Source organism: Rattus rattus, chromosome 10 (genome assembly GCF_011064425.1).
Source record: "Rattus rattus isolate New Zealand chromosome 10, Rrattus_CSIRO_v1, whole genome shotgun sequence".
Lineage (NCBI taxonomy): Eukaryota > Metazoa > Chordata > Mammalia > Rodentia > Muridae > Rattus > Rattus rattus.
In genome coordinates, this window is record NC_046163.1 from 77,683,273 (window position 1) to 77,702,326 (window position 19,054).

Genomic DNA, 19,054 nt, shown 5'->3' on the forward strand with positions numbered 1-19,054 from the left:
ATCTCTTTCAATTTTGTGGAATAGTTTGGACAGTATTGGTATGAAGGTCGGATAGAATTCTGTACTGAATCCATCTGGACCTGGGCTCTTTTTGGTTGGGAGACTTTAAATGACTACTTCTATTTCTTTGGAGTTATGGGGTTATTTAAATGGTTTATCTGGTCCTGATTTAACTTTGTTAAATCAGGTATCTTTCTAGAAAATTTTCCACTTCGTCCAGATTTTCAAGTTTTGTTGAATATAGCCTTTTTTAGTAGGATATGATGATTTTATGAATTTCTTCTGATTCTGTTTTTTTGTCTCCCTTTTCATTTCTGATTTGCTAATTTGGCCATACACTTTGTGTGTTCTGGTTAGTCTGGCTAAGGGTTTATCTATCTTGTTGATTTTCTCAAAGAACCAGCTTTTGTTTCTGTTCATTCTTTGTATCATCCTATTTGTTTCTACTTGGTTGAATTAAGCTCTGATTTTGATTATTTCCTGCCTTCTACTCCTCCTGGGTGTATTTGCTTCTTTTTGTTTTAGAGCTTTTAGGTGGGCTGTCAAGCTGCTGATATATGCTCTCTCCTGTTTCTTTCTGCAGGCACTCTGAGGTATGAGTTTTCCTCTTAGCACAGCTTTCATTGTGTCTCATAAGTATGAGTATGTTGTACCTTCATTTTCATTAAATTCTAAGAAGTCTTTAATTTATTTCATTATTTCTTCCTTGAGAAGGTTATCATTGAGGACAGCATTGTTCAATTTTCATGTATATGTGGGCGTTCTTTCCTCATTGTTATTGAAGAAAAGCTTTAGCCCGCGGTTGTCTAATAGGATGCAGGGGATAATTTCTACCTTTCTGTATCTACTGAGGCCTGTTTGATGACCAATTATATGGTCAATTTTGGAGAAAGTACCATGAGGTGATGAGAAAAAGTTATATCCTTTGTTTTAGGATAGAATGTTCTATAAATATCTGTTAAGTCCATTTGTTCCATGACTTCTCTTAGTCTGTCTATGTCTCTGTTTAATTTCTGTTTCCATGGTCTGTCCTTTGATGAGAGTGGGGTGTTGAAATGACATATTATTATTGTGTGAGGTAAAATGTGTGCTTTGTGTTTTAGTAAGGTTTCTTTTACGTATGTAGGTTCCCTTGTTTTTGGAGCCTAGATATTTTGTATGGAGAGTTCATCTTGGATTTTTCCATTGATGAATATGAAGTGCCCTTCCTTATCTTTTTTGATGACTTTCTGTTGAACATCGATTTTATTCGATATCAGAATGGCTACTCCAGCTTGCTTCTTCAGACCATTTGCTTGGAAAGTTCTTTTCCAGCCTTTCACTCTGAGGTAGCAACTGTCTTTGTCTTTGAGGTGTGTTTCCTGTAGGCAGCAAAGTGCTGGGTTCTCATTGTGTGTCCAGTTTGTTAAGCTGTGTATTTTTATTGGGGAATTGAGTCTATTGATGTTGAGAGTCATTAAGGAATAGTGATTGTTGCTTCCTTTTTTTTGGGGGGGGGAACAATGGGGAATTTATTTATTCAGAAACATCCATAATTTGTCATAAAAATGTCTTGAAGAATAAAAACTAGCAAGCATAATATTCACAATGAACATTCCCTAAACAGAAACTAAATGTCAGCACTGAGAAGTAAAACATCCTGGTATATGGTTGCACAATTGTGACTGTAGCATAAGAGCCCACCAGCAAGTTGTGATTTTCTTGTGTACTAGCTAGCCAATCATTGATGTATTTGACTTGTTTCCACTCATCATAAAGATGTGAATCTATTCTGCCTTAGTGTGTTTGCTTTCAACATTTATTGCTGTCTAAAAACCATTGAAACAGAGAATTATTCCTTTAGTAGCTGATTCAAATTCTAAAGGTGAGACAACACTGTAGGCTCTCCCCTAGAGCATGGAGCCTTCTGGAGAGACTTCCATTTTTTTTCTTAAAACCCTTGTCACAACTCTTCATCCCAGTTTAAGACCTACTTTGAAACATTCCAGCTTACAGTCTTCCTTCACTAGCTTGCCCCACACTACTTGCCTTTTGAGTATCATTTGCAGAACTCTCTGTTGATTCCTTTTATATTTGTTTTTGGATGTGAAATTATGTTTGTGTGCTTGTGTTCTCTTTATTTTATTGCAAAATGTTTAGGTTCTTGCTTTTTCTAGGGTACAGCTTGCCTCCTTGCGTTGGGCTTTACCATTTATTATCCTTTGTAGGGCTGGATTTGTAAAAAGATATTATGTAAATTTGGTTTTGTCACGGGATATCTTGGTTTCTACATCTATGATCATAGAGAGTTTTGCTGGATACAGTCAACTGGGCTGGCATTTGTATTCTCTCAGGGTCTGTATGACATCTATCCAGGATCTTCTGGCTTACATAGTCTCTGGTAAGAAGTCTGGGATAATTCTGATAGGTCTGTCTTTATATGTTACTTAACCTTTTTCCCTCACTGCTTTTAATATTTTTTCTTTGTTTTGTGCATTTGGTGTTTTGACTATTATGTAATAGGACAGGTTTCTTTTCTGATCTAATCTATTTGGAGTTCTGCAGGCTTCTTGTATGTTTGTGGGCATCTCTTTCTTTAGGTTATGGAAGTTTTCTTCTATAATTTTGTTGAAGATATTTACTGGTCCTTTGAGCTGGGAGTCTTCACTCTCTTCTATACCTATTATCCTTATGTTTGATCTTCTCACTGTGTCCTGGATTTCCTGTATGTTTTGGGCCAATATCTTTTTCCATTTTCCATTATCTTTGACAGTTGTGTCGATTATTTCTATGGAATCTTCTGCTCCTGAGATTCCCTCTTCTATCTCTTGTATTCTGTTGGTGATACTTGTATCTATGGCTTGTTGTCTCTTCCTTTGGTTTTCTATATCCAGGGTTGTCTCCCTTTGTGCTTTCTTTATTGCTTCTTTTTTCATATTTAATTCTTTCACCTGTTTTATTGTGTTTTCCTATAATTCTTTCAGGTATATTTGTATTTCCTCTTTATAGGCTTCTACTTGTTTATTTGTGTATTCCTGTATTTCTCAAAGGGAGTTCTTTATGTCTTTCTTGAAGTCCTCCATCATCAGGCTCAAATGTGATTTTAAATCTAGATCTTACTTTTCTGGTGTGTTTGGATATTCAGTGTTTGCTTTGGTGGGAGAATTGGGCTCCAATGATGCCATGTAGTCTTGGTTTCTTTTGCTTTAGTTCCTGTACTTGTGTCTTACCATCAGGTTGTCTCTGTCTTCTTTGGCCATTTTTGACAGTGGCTAGACTGTCCTATAGACCTGTGTGTCAGGAGAGCTGTAATCCTGTTTTCCTGTTTTCCTTCAGCCAGTTATTGGGACAGAGTGTTCTGCTTTCAAGCATGTAGTCTTTCCTGTCTATTGGTCTTCAGCTGTTCCTGTGAGAGTGTGTCCTGAGTCCACCAGGCACATCATTTGGACCAGATATGTTGGTCTTACCTCTGGTCTTGGGCCTGAAGTTATTCCATGGGTCTCTGTTACAGCTCTCCATGAGGGCAGTAACCAGAAGAGCCTGCCCCTCCTTCTCTCAAGTCCCTGTGCACAAGGGGCCCAGATTGTGCTAGTTGCTTTCATCTAGACTCAGAAATGTTGGCAGAGAGTAGTCTTCTCTGGTTTCCTAGGCATGTCTGCCCCTTTGAAGTTCTAGCTCTCCCTCCCACAGGATTTGGGTGCAGGGAGCTGTTTGATTGGGTTCCTTCATATCCAGGCACAGTTTGGAGTGCAGGGCACCTGCAGCTTGAGTCAAGTTACAATTTCTTAAATGTTAACCAATCATGAAACTGTCAAGCAGGAAATCCCTTCAATCTGCTGAAAACATGTTTAAAAAAAAGACAAGAACTTATGCGCTTGGACATTCCACTCCCATTCCCTGCATTTGAGAAGTTGGAGAAGTCAAAACTCATTTTGAATAAAAACTCTTTGCTTTCTATATGACTTGGACACGTAGTAGTCTTTGAGGAACCTGTAATCTGGGCATAGCAAAGGTCTCTAAGTTCTCCATTCTCCACGTAGATGTTCTTACCTATAACACATACATATACACACACCTACATACATATATACGTACATACATACATACATACATACATACATACATACATACAACATTAAAATTTCAGTTAATGAAGACTCACTGAAATATTTGAAATAATAGACATATGATCAAGATAACTTAGAGTAAAGAACAATTTAATTTAAAATGTGACCATAGAACAGAATTCAGCAAACCAGGGTCATGATAGGGGCGTAAGGGAGGATTTGTCAGCAGCAGATCCACTGTGGCAGGGTGCTGGAGGATGTTCTTTGGAGACTTGTTGATCTCTACAGGGTTCTTTTCATTCATGGCCAGGACCTGTGAGAGTCTCAGGGAATAAAAAGTCTTTCATCCAAGGGGAGGGGGTTCCCCACTACATCCTTCCAGGTAACTTTCTCTTCATGCCCAAGGGATCCTGGCCTAAAGACTCTTTCTTCTACTGCTTTGATCACATCCAAGTCGAAGATTCCCTATGGGTGGCAACCCTATTCTGAAGGTGAACCACTCGGAGGAGCAGAGAGTAACTAACTTGCCCTTTTTTAACTATTACTGACAAGTTTTCTCCTCTTTCCCAAACTTCCCTCCAGTGGTTAACTAGGATGTTTAAGGGTAGATTCATTCTGTCCCATTCCCAAAGCATTGTCAATCCAAGTGCAAGATCACAGAATGAAATAACCAACACCAACAAACCTAGAGAAAGACAATCAACACACAGGCAATTTGCCCCTGCCATTGGTTCACAAACCAGGTTATAGAAAGATGCAGTCAACTTCTGCCAATACAGCAGTCCAAGAACACAGAGAAAGACAATACACACACAGACATTTTGACCCTGTCATGGGCACAAAAAGCAGTTAATTAAGCAACTCAGCTGGCTCCTTTCAGTATTGGGTCTAACAGGTGCCAAAAGAATGGGAATCCTACTGACTCCCTCTGGAGAGCCTGAAGCATCTTCCAGTCTCCCCATTGTCGGGGCATTATGGCACATCTGCCCACCAAAATTTACTATACCAGATCAGAGGCTTTCCAGCAGACACTGTGCTCATGAGCCAAAAGTGAAAGAAAAGACAGAGAGACAAACATAAACACTTAAGAGTAGGCAGGCACCTGATGCTGAGACAGGGTGGGTCTTTTTCTCTACCTCAGTCTAATCAGTGATCGCTTGGGCGGTAGGGTGGGGATGGGGTCCTCTTTGAATCCCAGGCAAGCCCTGAATGTAAGACCCAGACACTTGGTCAGTGGTTCTTACCTCAATGTACCCCGGAGTGGAATACGGAGACACAGATTGATGCAAAAGAAAAAGGTCTATTTTCAGCGTGTGCCGGGTCTACCTTCAATTAGTCCCTCAAGGCAAGTGAAAAGAAGGCAACCCTGAATGGTGATTACAAGCAGTCATTATACTTTTTAGGGGCAAAGATTACCTCATCAAGTCTAATGTTCAAACATTTTGGGTAAGCATATTGACCTGTAAATCTATTGGCTAAAAAGTATCATTACATTCTAAGAGTTTTCTACGAGAATGTTCCTGTGGGTGGAGAATGGAACTTGACCAAGCCTTGACCAAAGGTGGGTGGGTGCAAAGATGGCAAAAGCCCCTAAGGTCCTTCAATTATACTCCAAGTGAGGACATTGTGAAGACCAACTGAACCTAGGGATGTGCTGGCCATCCAGTCTACATGAAAGACTGAACTCTGAGTTCAGTGAAAGACCGTCTCAAAAAACAATCAAACAAAAAAAAAAAAAAAGTAGTGAGGGGCTGAGAAAATTATCCACAAAAGTCTAGGTGTGCATTAATACACAGATACACAGACCTGTACACACTGGTAGTTTACCAAAAACAGTGAATATTTTCTAGAGTGTTATGGACCCAAACTATTCTTAGAAGGAGCCACAATAGACAGGCTTTTGTTCTACTTGGTTTCATAATTGAATATCCTTGACTTTCCATTCTAAATTTTCTTCATCTTATCTCTCATTCTGAATGAAAAAGAGCATATGTCTAGAGTGTGAAGAAGATAACTTCTTGGAAGAAGCCAAAATAGCCAGGCTTTTGTCCTGCTTGGTTTTGTAATGGAATGCCTTCTGATTTTCCATTCTAAACTGGGCTTCTTCTATCCTTTCCCTTTGTATGAGAAAGAACAGGTGCCTGGCCTTTCCACAGGTTGCAATGTAAGCTACATAAAGGAAATGGAGCAGAACTACAAGGAAAAGCTAAGGTCAGACAACTCAGGGAGATTTCACCACTACTGACTCAGGAATTTACCTCAGTAGCAGTCGGGGGAGGATTCTACTGTTTTTCTCTTGAATGTGGCTCCAGCAAGGTTACAACTAGTAGTGTAACTTTATATAGGTCACAGAGATGCTACTTTAGAGAACTTAAGCATGTAAAGAAATACTTTCTGAACATTTTATCTGAACTACAGTCAAGATAACTTTATGTCATTTAAATTGACTGTAATTTAAATCTAATCAATGAAGTCAGTCATAGTTTAAAATACAATTGATCAAATATTGATCAGGAAGAACACAATTTTTTACTACTCAGTATCCTTTGATTTTTCCTTCCTCTAGTTGAAAACCCTCATGCTTCACATCTATGAAGAGGAACTCCCTGACTAATAGACGAACAAGCCTTTTATTTTGGTGGGAGTGCACTTTGCTTTTATGGGTTAACAGAACAAACAGTATGAGAATCCTTATTGTTTTCTGAACCATATGCAGAGGATAAGCTATGTGAGCCATGTAAATATTGTTCTGGGAAATGATGTCACAAAATGGCTTAAGAACTGGCTAATGGTGACTGGACAGATAGGTCACTCAGTAGGAGTACTTCTTGTACAAATTTGTGTTTAAATCCCTAGGACCTGAATAAAAAGCAAGGCATAGCACATGTGCATATATAATGTAAGCATTAGGGCAGTGACAAAAGAATATCTGGGGCACACTGGTTGCCAGCCTAGATCAAGATTCAACAAGAAAACCTGTAGCAAATTACTAAGGTGGAGAGTGATAGGGCAAAATTCAGACTTCCTTCTCTGGAGTGTGTAAATTCACACATATGTAGGAATGGCAAGTACATGTGTACACACACACACACACACACACACACACACACATATATGTATGTATATATATGGAGAGAGAGAGAGAGAGAGAGAGAGAGAGAGAGAGAGAGAGACTAATACAAATAATAAGAGAAATAGGAGGGAAATAAAAAAAAAGAGAGAGAAGTACAGAGTGTTAGCAAAAAAAAAAAAAAAAACAAAAAAAACAACTGACTTTATGGCTTTACGGTTACAGCTACTGGTTACCTCCAAATCCAATGATGACATCACCCCTAGATGACAAGATACTTGTGTGTCTATTGCCATGGCAACTGCCACACATTCCCAACATTCACTTCACCTGTGCTCCACCTTTCCTGTGCCTGATTATGCCATGACCCCCCCCAAAATAGGCACAGTTCCCAATCTCATCTCTTCCTCCTCTTCATCCTCCTCTTCATCCTCCTCTTCTTTCTCCTCTTCATCCTCCTCCTTCTCCACCCCCTCTTCTCCCTCTTCTTCCTCATCACTTCCCTACTTGTCTGAATTCATCTCTTCTTGTGGAGCTGTGCTGGCCTAGTGTGATCTGTCCAGATATGAGCTTTTAACTCAACATCTGGTGCTGAGACTCAGGGATTGCTATACCACCTAGGTGTGTCCAATACCACGGCCACAGTCACTGCCTTTGGCTAGCGTGTCTGACCAACCACCACCGCCGCTGCCGCTGCCATGTGTTTCTACTGCCACCAAGGCCACCACATGGTTTTCTGTCAATGCAGCTGCAAACCACTGTCACTGCCACTGCCACTGCCACTGCCACAGCCACTGTGGGACACATGGACACATAGATGGCCCCTGCCACCAGACACAAAGACTTCCAAAATGTAGGATAGTTGCTGCCATGTAGGTTAATCCCCACTGGCCAAACCTCATTACGACAGGTCCACCAGCTGCACAGTCCCACCCTTCTTGCTACCGGAGTGCTAGACTTTCTCCCACCACCATTGGTGGAATGCTAAGATTTTCCCTCTAGTCACAAGAGAAGGTCCCATACCCCAGATAGGGGTATAGCCAACTTCTAGGGCCCTAGGGGTTGGTGTTTCACAATCCCTTTAAGCAGACTCCTAACTGATCTACAAAATAGAACTTTGAATTTTGGGTGACTCCCCTCTCAAAAGAAGCTCTCATAACCCCCTCCCTCAGGTTTTTGCAGCAGTGTAGCAAAACCTAGGCCTAGGTGGGTTGCTTTCCTGTGAGTCTATGGCACATTGATACCTCTACTTGTTCACATGATAATCTAGACATCTAGCCTGGCTGTGTATTTGTATTCACTGTTGAACTCTTTCTCAGGATCCTTGGTACAAATAGTTCAATAACATCCCATCCCCATTGTCCAATGGGCAACTCATTGTCTTTGACCATGCCTCCAGGCTCCCCACTGGGGTGTTCCCTGGAAAATCTTAACTCTCTAAAGTTAACACATGACTTGAGGACATTAAAGCTGGTATACCTCTGCAATAAGGTTTAGATTCAGTACCATTAGGCAACATCTTTAAATGACTAGTTAATGACACACTATATCCAATTATTTCAAGGGATTTTAATACATACTGCCAGTGGCTGGTAAATGCAAAGGGGTCGCCTGTGATCAAGCATTTACCTATCTTCATTCCAACCCCTTTCTCTGTTCTTTTTCTCCAACTCAACTTCTTCTGGCCTTGAAACCTCCACAGAATGACACTACAATCCTCAGTCCAGCTAACGATCCACCTCCTTTACCCTGCATACTTGTTTCTATGCCTTCAAAAACCCCAGTCACCACCTTCAAAAACCCCAGCTAGCACCGCAGTTTCTTCCTCTCAACAGGTTACCCCAAAGCCTCCTTGTTTGACCTCTCCAAACTCCACCCCTCTTTCTGTGACAGCTGAAGGTTGCTCCAATCGCCCTGAATTGGCACCTACTTTCAGCCATCAAATCTGTCGCTCTAAGACCACAGCCAAAGCCCCCACAAGTTCTTCTCCTGCAGGGACACCTGACCCAGCTTTGGTCCTTCCTTTAAGTGAAGTTGCTAGGGTAGATGACCTAGTCAGTATACATGTTCCTTGCTCTCTAAGTGACTTTATCAAATACAAAGCAGACTGGGATCCTATACCTTTAACTCCTGGGCCTTTACTGAAATGTTTCATTATATTACTCAATCTTACAACTTGGCTTTCCACAATGTACACATGATTCTAACTAATAATTTACTTCCTGATGATGCTGGTAAGTTTGGAAGCAGATGAGAATACATGCAGACAAGACTCATAAAAGAGATGAAACACATCTAATCAGTTCTGAGACAGTACTTTACCAAGCTCCTCAATGGAATGCTCATTCCCCAAGTGGTATTTTAGCCAGGGATAGATTCATAATCTGCCTTTTGGCTGGTCTCCATAGGGCAGCCTTTAAACCAGTAAATTTTGAAAAACTCCAAGAGGTCATCTGGGACAAATAAGAAAACCTGTTGTGATTTCTAGAGTGCCGAACAAAGTCCTTATTACAATATACTAATCTAGACCATGAAACCCCAGAAGATAAGCAACTTCCAATGACCTACTTTTTTCTCAGAGATAGTCCAACATTTGTAAATTCATTTGGAATATCAAAAACCAAGGATAGTGAAAACTATACTCAACAGCAAATGAACTTTTGGGGGAATCACCATCCCTGACTTCAAGCAGTATTACAGAGAAAGAGTGATAAAAATTGTATGATATAGGTACAGAGACAGGTAAGTAGATTAGGGGAATAGAATCGAAGACCCAGAAATGAACCCGCACACCTATGATCACTTGATCTTTGACAAAGAGGCTAAAACCATCCAATGGAAAAAAGATAACATTTTCAGCAAATGGTACTGGTTTATCTGGAGGTCACCATGTAGAAGAATGCAAATTGACCCATTTTTTTCACCATGTACAAAGCTTACGTCCAAGTGGTTCAAGGACCTCCACATCAAACCAGATACACACAAACGAATAGAAGAAAAAGTGGGGAAGAATCTCAATCACATGATCACTGGGGAAAATTTCCTGACCAAAATACCAATGGCTTATGCTGTGAGATTAAGAATCAACAAATGGGACCTCATAAAACTGTAAAGCTTCTGTAAGGCAAAGGACACTGTCATTAGGACAAAATGTCAACCAACAGATTGGGAAAAGATCTTTACCAATCCTACATCTGATAGAGGGTTATTATACAAAATATACAAATAATTCAAGAGGTTAGACACCAGAAAGCCAAATAACCCTATTAAAAATGGGGAACAGGGCTAAACAAAGATTTCTCAGTTGAGGAATATTGAATGGCTGAGAATTACCTAAAGAAATGCTGTACATCCTTAGTCATCAAGGAAATGCAAATCACAACAACACTGAGATTCCACCTCACACCAGTCAGAATGGCTAAGTTAAAAACTCAGGTGACAACAGATGCTGGTGAGGATAAGGAGAAAGAGGAACACTCCTCCGTTGTTGGTGGGATAGCAAACTCGTACCACCACTCTGGAAGTCAGTCTGGGGGTTCCTCAGGAAATTGGACATACCACTACCTGAGGACCTGGCTATATTTCTCCTGGGCAAATACCCAAAAGATGCTCAAACAACAAATACGAATGCTCCACTATGTTCATAGCAGTCTTATTTATAATAGCCAGAAGCTGGAACAAACCCAGATGCCCTTGAATGGATACAGAAAATGTTGTACATTTACCCAATGGAGTACTACTCAGCTATCAGAAATAATGACTTCATGAAATTCATAGGCAAATGGATGGAACTAGAAAATATTATCCTGAGTGAGATAACCCAATCACAGAAAAGCACACATGGTATACACTCACTGATAAGTTGATATTAGCCCAAAAGCTCGAATTACCAAAGTTGCAATTCACAGACCACATGAAGCTCAAGAAGAACAATGACTGAATGTGGATTCTTCACTCCTTAAAAGGGGGAACAAAAATATCCATAGGAGGGGATATATAGGCCAAGTTTAGAGCAGAAACTGAAGGAATGATTGTTCAGAGCTTTCTCCATATGTGTGGGTGTGTGATTGTTAGTGTTGTCCCTCTGTCCTGAGCAACATGTGGGCAATCAACAGCCCCATGTCCTTCCTGGTGGCATCTAGTGCATGGCTCTTTGTCTTGTGGGGGTTAAGTCAGGCTCTTGCCCAATGACCTTGTTAAACACATTTGTAGCAGGAGCCTGGTAGTGCCTGAGCCTTAGAAGACTTAGGAGACTGGGGCAAAGGCTTGGACTGGTCACATAACCTATGCCAGCATAAGGTATTTTTGTCTGTGGGCCTTTTCATCTCTCTCATGGTACATTTCATAGGTCTGTTCCAAGATTGCTGCTTGTGGGTTCAGGAGTTTCCTCTCCAAATATCTAAGTGGCTTTTTTTTCCCATTTTGTTTTTATTGGATATTTATTTACGTTTCTAATGTTATTCCCTTTGCCCGTTACCTGACTATAAAGCCCCTACACCCCTCCCCTTCTTCTATAAGGGTGTTCACCTCCCCACCTACCCCCCCACATTCCCTTACACTGGGAACCTTGACACAACTAAAGGTTACTCGTTCCTTCAGTACCCAATAAGGCGTTCTCTGCTACACATGCAGTTGGAGCCATGGATGAGTCTTTGGGTAGTTGTTTAATCCCTGGGAGCTCTGGTTGGTTGGCATTGTTGTTCTTATAGGGAGGCAAGTCCCTTCACCTCTTTCAATTCTTTATCTAATTCCTCTAACAAGGATCCTATTCTCAGTTCAAAGGTTTGCTTCTAGCATTCGCCTCTGTATTTGACATGCTCTGACTGTGTCTCCCAGGAGACATCTATATCTAGTTCCTGTCAGCATGCACTTCGTAGCTGTGGCTGTATATATATATATATACAGCCACAGCTATTTCTTAACCCTCCAGATATTCTCCTAGCCTTGGAGAATCACTGAAAAAGGGCTAAGTTGACATGTCCCTTAGTGGGGGAGTGGGTGAACTGGGTGGTCGGACAGGGTCAGTATGGCATCTTGTGATTGTTCTCAGAATAAGGGGTCTTTCCGAGAACAGTTGTTTGTTTGTTTGTTTATTTATTTATTTATTTTGGTTTTGCTTTGTTTTGTCTTAATTAGCTTAGTCAGAATCTTGATCACCAAAACTTTATCATGTCACTGGGCATCATGACATCAGATATAGCTCTCAGATAGGTCACAAGTTTGTCATAGGCATCCTGACCATCAGATATATTTCTCAAAACCTTGTTATTACAATTATGTTTCTCATATCTATGAAACTTTATTTCTTCAATGTCTTTAAAGAGTGAAAAATCTATCCCAGGTGAAGACCTTGTCTTGTTGCTTCCTATCTTTGATAGGAATCATGACATAGGTGTTGTGGGTAAACCTTCCTGTGATCCATGTACTAATTAGCATCATTCATTCTTTGTAGAATTTTATAATAAGAAAAATTCCATTAATTCATTTGGAGCTAAGATCAAATTCTGCTTCCATTGGTTGTGCATCTTTAAACATTTTCCATATGAAGAATATTTGTTTATTAATTGTCTCCCATGGTAGAAAAATGCCTAGAAGAAACCCAATTAAACAGTATTTCTGAAAGGTCTGTTTGACCAGGCTGTGTACAATTTTCATGTGGAAATGAGCAGTGTTTCTGGACACTTTAAATATATGAAGGTGAAGGCTGGGAAGAACTTCCACAGATTAACCTTATCAGGTTTTAAGTTATAAGATTATAAGTGTCTCAGAGTATGCCTTATCTCCTTATCTGGAATTTTGCACTCTGAGGTTTCAGTTATTCATGCTTTACAGCAATCTGAAAAACTTTGATGAACTTTTCAAGAATTATTCAAGTCTTGAGTTTTAAATAATGTTTTACAGTATGTACTCATGATTCTTTTATCAATCCACTAATTGTGTTATTCCCGTATTGTTTCTATTAAAGTTTTATAAATTAAACTTTATTACAAGCAGCAAGCCTCCTAGCTGGAATGAAGATATACTGAAGGGAGACTTGTGTCCCTCTTTTTTTTATATCAGAAAAACAGAGAGAATTGTCCTCAAGAAACCGAGAATCCTACAAGAATCCCATGCTATGAAATTGAATGGACTGGAGGCCTGCACAAAACAGTGTCTCCAGGACAGAGTTTTCAAACAGTTCTGATATTATTGAATCACCTTGCAGGAAAGACTGAGATAGAGATGTAGGTCAGGTTTCTACCTTGGCTAAGACTGCTTAGTTATTCATATATCTTGTTCTCTACTTAAATCTGCACTTCATGTCAGGACACTGAAGATGGGCTTTGGGATTCAATAGACCTCAATACTCCTATACTCAATGTGGCCACATTGAGTGGATCTCTCTTGGTTTCATTACTTATCTCTTTAACTGGCCTGTTGAAAATGGGTGGGCAACCCTGGTTTGTCCAGGGGCTCTCAAGCCTCTAAATTAGACTCTGACAGTACTAAATACTGGTCTAGAATATAGGAAATAGCCTCTTACTTATATGATTTTTGTTATGCCTATGGTTACAAAGATCTGGTAGAATATGAGGAAAATGAATATGGGGAAAATACTGGGCTGAAAACTGGAAAAAAAAAACACCCAAAAAGGTGTCTCTTAAAATGTGGTCAGTAAAATGTGAGGCGGGGAACCTGATTTTGATATAATGGTCTCACATCAAGGCAAATCTGAAGATGTAGTCACCACCCTCTTCTTCTAAGAACCCTTCCAAGTTGAGGAAACCAACAAACACTTGTGTTCTCTGCAATTTGTCTCCAGCTTGCTGAGATTCAAGTTTTAAAGGCATCTTTTCCATGGGGTCTATTTTTCCTAGCATGATTCAACTTCTTCCATTTGCTGCATACAGAGTTCCAAATAACATACAGCAACTCATACTTACAGTCTCCAACTTTAAGACAATTTCAACAATACCATCAGAGATGTACTTTCCAAAAGTAACTAGAACAAGCAACTATGAAACAAATACTAGCCAGGGTGTTCCCAGCATTAAAATAAAACCAACCTACAATTGCACTGTAGTTGGTCTGCACAGCAGGGTGTACTCAATCAGTTAAGCCCATGCTCACAGGGCTCACACTTCCAGCATTTTCTAAATTACCTCTTTATCTTTCCTGTTAGGCTAGATGCTTTGGAACCTCTGTCCTGTCCGAAGACCAAGCACCATGCTATTTAGAATGTGTATGGTTGTTTTTCTGCCAGAGACAGAAACTGTAATCTCTGTGAATTTGAGCCTAGCCTGGTCTACAGAATGACTTCCAAGACAACCAAGGCTGTACAGAGAAACCCTGTCTTCAAATATTAATTAATTAATTAATGGGTCCTGGTTATCAAGCTTGAGCAATCAGGAATCTTTATTATTGAATGAATGTATCCTCCTGATGCCCTCTTCTTATTACTTTCCTACTCATCCTTCAAGTGTCTTCTGAAATGTCATTTGTTCTGATATGCCTTCCTTTTCCCATGAACAATGCTCCCAGCCTAATAGCTGAGCATCATGGTATTTGTAGTATCATAAGCTGACTCCCGATTTTCATCATCTATGAAAGATAGATAGGTGTTATAGAATAGGTCAGTCCTGGAGGGCATAGGGAGATGGGTTATTTAGTTAGTAAAGATTTTGCTGTATAGGCATGATGACCTAAGTTCAATGTGCAACACTCTGTAAAAATTAGGTGTGTCATTATGACCCTATGACAGTAACACTGGAAAAGACAAAGTAGGAGAATCTCTGGAGCTTGCTGAGTTGCTAGTCTAGGCAAATTAGTAAGCCTGAAGTTCAGTGAGGGACTCTTTCTTAAAATATGATTGGAAGAAATTGTATAAGACAATAAAGTTGAGTTTCTATGCATGCATGCACATATACTGACACATACATATACACATACATACATACACAAACATACACGCATATACACATATACACACATACATATACACACAGCACACACTGCTTCCACTTCTGCTTATTTTTTTTCTCCATGTCTTTCTTCCATTCATCTTATCTCTTTTCCTTCCTTTTCCTTCTTGACCTCTCCTATCTTTTTCTCCTTCTCTTTCCTCTTCCTTTCCTTTCCCCCTCTTCTCATTTTTTTCTCCCTTTTCTTTCTTCTCATCCTTCTCTTGTCTGCTCAACGTTGAGAATCATCTGTCATTGGCATGAAGCGCAAAGAATAACAATCTCAATCAGAAACTCATATTGCAATGTCATTATATGAGTTAAACCCAAGATAGAGATCTGAAAGACAGATAGAAATGAATCTTTTTTTGTCAAAATTTCCTCACTATACACAATCATCCAAACGTGATAAAGAGCCCTATTTCCCTAAAGAGGAACTAGCAAAGCCTCTTTGTCCTGTGATAAGTCTTAAGTCTGAGAGCCAGACAGCTTGATATGCTCCCAGTCAATAACTTCTTATTGACTGCTCAAAGCAAGCAGCACTCCATCAGACATTAGAGAAGGAATCTGACACCCTTTTGTAGAGATGAAAAATGACCTGAAGTGTTTTGTTACAATGTCAACAAACTACACTGTCAAGAGATTAGAGGACCTTGAAACTTGGTGGTGAGATAATGACCATTCACATGTAAATGTCACCAACCAGTTGCTAAAAACATCAAGAACAGGCACTGGATAAGAGGCAGGCAGAAGGATTTATAACTGTCCTTTTATTTAGCAAGCCAGCAGCAATCATTAAACCCATAACTACTGAAACCAGATGTGCTTTAGTGAGTAGAAGTCAAAAGATAAAGGACAACTTTATAAGAACAATCATTCTTTTGCCCTACCAGTCATCTGAAAAGAAAAAAAAAAACAAACAAAAAAATGAAACCACTTTATATCAGACAGTTTTCAAGAGCATAAATAATGACCTTCATTTCAATACCCCAGTGTTTAGCAGCAAGGTATGATAAATAGTTTTATCCATCAGGTGACTCTGGCAGAAAAGGGAAAATGAATTTGCAAAAAAGAACTGTGAAATATACAGTCTTAAGACTTTTCAAAAAGAGGAGGCATGAAATAAGACCTTTCAAATCATCATGTCCTTTGACCCTGTGCCTTCTCTGAGGAGTGATCATGTAAATAGTAGAACTTAGGTTGTTGGGAAGAAAGCTCAGTTGGAAGTGCTTGCACTGTACAACTATGGAACCCTGAATCTGGTCCTGTGAACTCATAAAAGCTAAGCAAGTATTCTGTGTGCATGTGATTCCAGAAGTAGATGGTATATAGTACCAATCCTCAGGTCTTGGTAACCACACAGTACATCAAAAACAGTGATTTCCAAGTTAGGCCCCATCTCAGGAGAAAAAATAAAAAATAAAAAAAAGAGAGAAAATTGACAACTGAAATCAACATCTGGCCTCCATACACACCAGTACAAATGAGCATATATGCATACATATGTGTGTGCGTGCACACACACACACACACACACACACACACACACACACACGCAAAGAAACTGTATCTTTTGGACCATGCCATGCATATTTGATTATTCTGCTTCAAATCTCATTCATCTTCATGAATCTAATGCAATCTAGGACCCACAAATGAAAGATGATGACTTGAAAATTGAATAATAGACCAATCAGATAACTCAGTCACACCATTCCTGGGTATTTACCCATAGAACTTCAAATCAGTATCCCATAAACACTTCCACATAAGTACTGTTTGCAGTGCCTTTCATAGTAGCTAAATCATAGAATTTTCCTAGGTCACTGCCAGCAAATGAATGGCTAAGGTAAATGCAGCTCATATACATGATAAACTTATTTTCAGTCCTGAACAAGGATGAAATTATGCTGACTGTAGGAAATGGATACATACCTCCTTTCTAACAGTCAGCCCAGTCTATACTATTCTCCTGCCTCCTGACTCTACTCTCTGTGTTCCACTGTAGTTCCTGAGTTCTTCACAATTTCTCCACAGGACACTCATGAATCCACTTCCTCCATTACTCTAAAATTCCTTCTTATTTCTGTTTTCCTTCTATAATATGGAAAAGACCATCCTGGGGCTTCAATATGAAGCTTCCCAAATACCCAACATTGAGAATTAGTCAACAATATTTATGGCCAATATTCTTGCTTTCTAGTCTCACTTCTCATAGCCTGCACACATTTTGCCTTCTATTGGAGGTAATATAAGTATCTGGACAATGGAATGTGAATAGAAGAATACTCATCCTCATTTGCAGTAGAAGCATTTGAATGGAACATAGGCTTGTTTCTTCATCGTGTATTTCCTTCCTGTGGCCACAGCAACATTCAAATGAAGGTACATTTGCCATAATAAGGACACTGTGAGGAAAAAGACCTGCCAATCTGAGGGACTTTGTGACACAGCCGTGTTGTGGTCTAAATGTGAAACATCTTCCATAAGTTCATGTTTTAACACTTGACCTCTATCTTCTGATACAGTTCAGAAAGTTAGCAGAATTTTTAGGAGGTGAAATCTCTCCAAACATAATGGGTCACTGAGGGCATGACTTGACACTGTATAGCTTTATGCCACTTCCTATTTATTCTGTTTCCTAAGTAAGGATACAAAGTGATCTGTCAGGATTTCTGTTCTTTCAACCATGAATTCCTCTCCTGCTATGATGTCTTTCCTCCTTTATGATGGACAATACCCTTCTGGAACTATAAACACAAATAAGCTTGTTCTCTTGTAGGTTGCTTTGGTCAGAGTGTTTTTATCATAGCATCAGGAAAATAGCTAAGACAGACAATACTCCACTTGTCACTTGGACCAGTGATACATATTAGTTACTTGTTACAACACTGTAAATCAAGCCATCAAGACAATGCCATTTGTTGCACAGCTCCTTGTGTATTTGTAGCACCATTGCCTTTTCACTTTACCACATATCCAACTTCATTTTGCCCTCTTCTCATAAACTCCATAAAGTCATGTCTTTTCTCCATACTTTTCACCTGCCTGCTTCAGTATTTGAGATATTGCATCCTATTTGATAATTCATGCTAAAGGAGTCAATAGTGCCCACACCATGGTGAATAGTCAGGGTCCCCCAACTGTATTCTTGGAGTTGTGCCCATACACTGTGGGCACACTGTATATACTCACAGTCATGGCAGGTGGCTCCTGTGTAACCAGTGTCACTACAGTTGCAGTAGAAGGTAGTCCAGGTTTGGGTGCAGTGTCCTCCATGTTCACAGTAGTTTGGCAAACACCTAATGGATGTAATAAAAAACCTCGTAAGCCAAGACAGTTGAAATAGAAAGTGCAGCAAAATCTTTACCAGAAATACCAGGAATAGAATCTGCTAATGCCCTATAACTATCAGAGTTAAATGATATGAGAACCACAGTGATGTGCTTCTACTACTGAGTAGTGGTAATCTCAGACCTGATTTCTACCTTTGAGTTAAAGTTTCAATGTTATCACACAGAGAGTTGAATGAAAGTGGGAATATTGTATATAATGGTATGTTTATTGTGGTAAAAAGTGCAGAAGGGTCGTAACTTTACATTGCAAAGTAATGTGGCTTTTTAAAGGAAATTAAAAAAAAAAACAAAAAACAGCAGTCCTGGAGATTACTGTCTGCACTTCTTTTGGGGGCAACTAGTTAACTATATTAATGCACAAAAATAGAACATGGTTTAAAAATAAATGTTCTCTCAATTACCATGCCAGGCAGTTCTACCTTTTCAGATGGCTTTAGAGAAAGCCATCTCAAAGACTTTCTCTAGTTATTACAAACCAGGGCAGTGTTCTTTCACCCAAATTTGGGTAAAGAACTTCACCTCCCCACCTTCCACTCACCTCCACTCATACCTCGCATACACTGTGGAGTAACACAGCTTTGAACATCCTCTGCCAGTACCCCTTTGGCCTTTTGTATCCTGGCTTTCTTATGAACATCTCAT

The 19,054-nt window shown here is 39.6% G+C and overlaps 1 protein-coding gene across 1 annotated transcript in view; it reads right to left on the reverse strand.

The window, feature by feature from the left end:
• Nucleotides 1-19,054, reverse strand: part of LOC116911635 (contactin-associated protein like 5-1) — a 910,869-nt gene that overhangs the window by 347,707 nt on the left and 544,108 nt on the right. Inside the window, exon 11 of the mRNA XM_032915594.1 lies at nucleotides 18,252-18,358. Coding sequence (XP_032771485.1) covers nucleotides 18,252-18,358 — 107 coding nt within the window. The remainder of the gene's footprint in view (nucleotides 1-18,251; nucleotides 18,359-19,054) is intronic.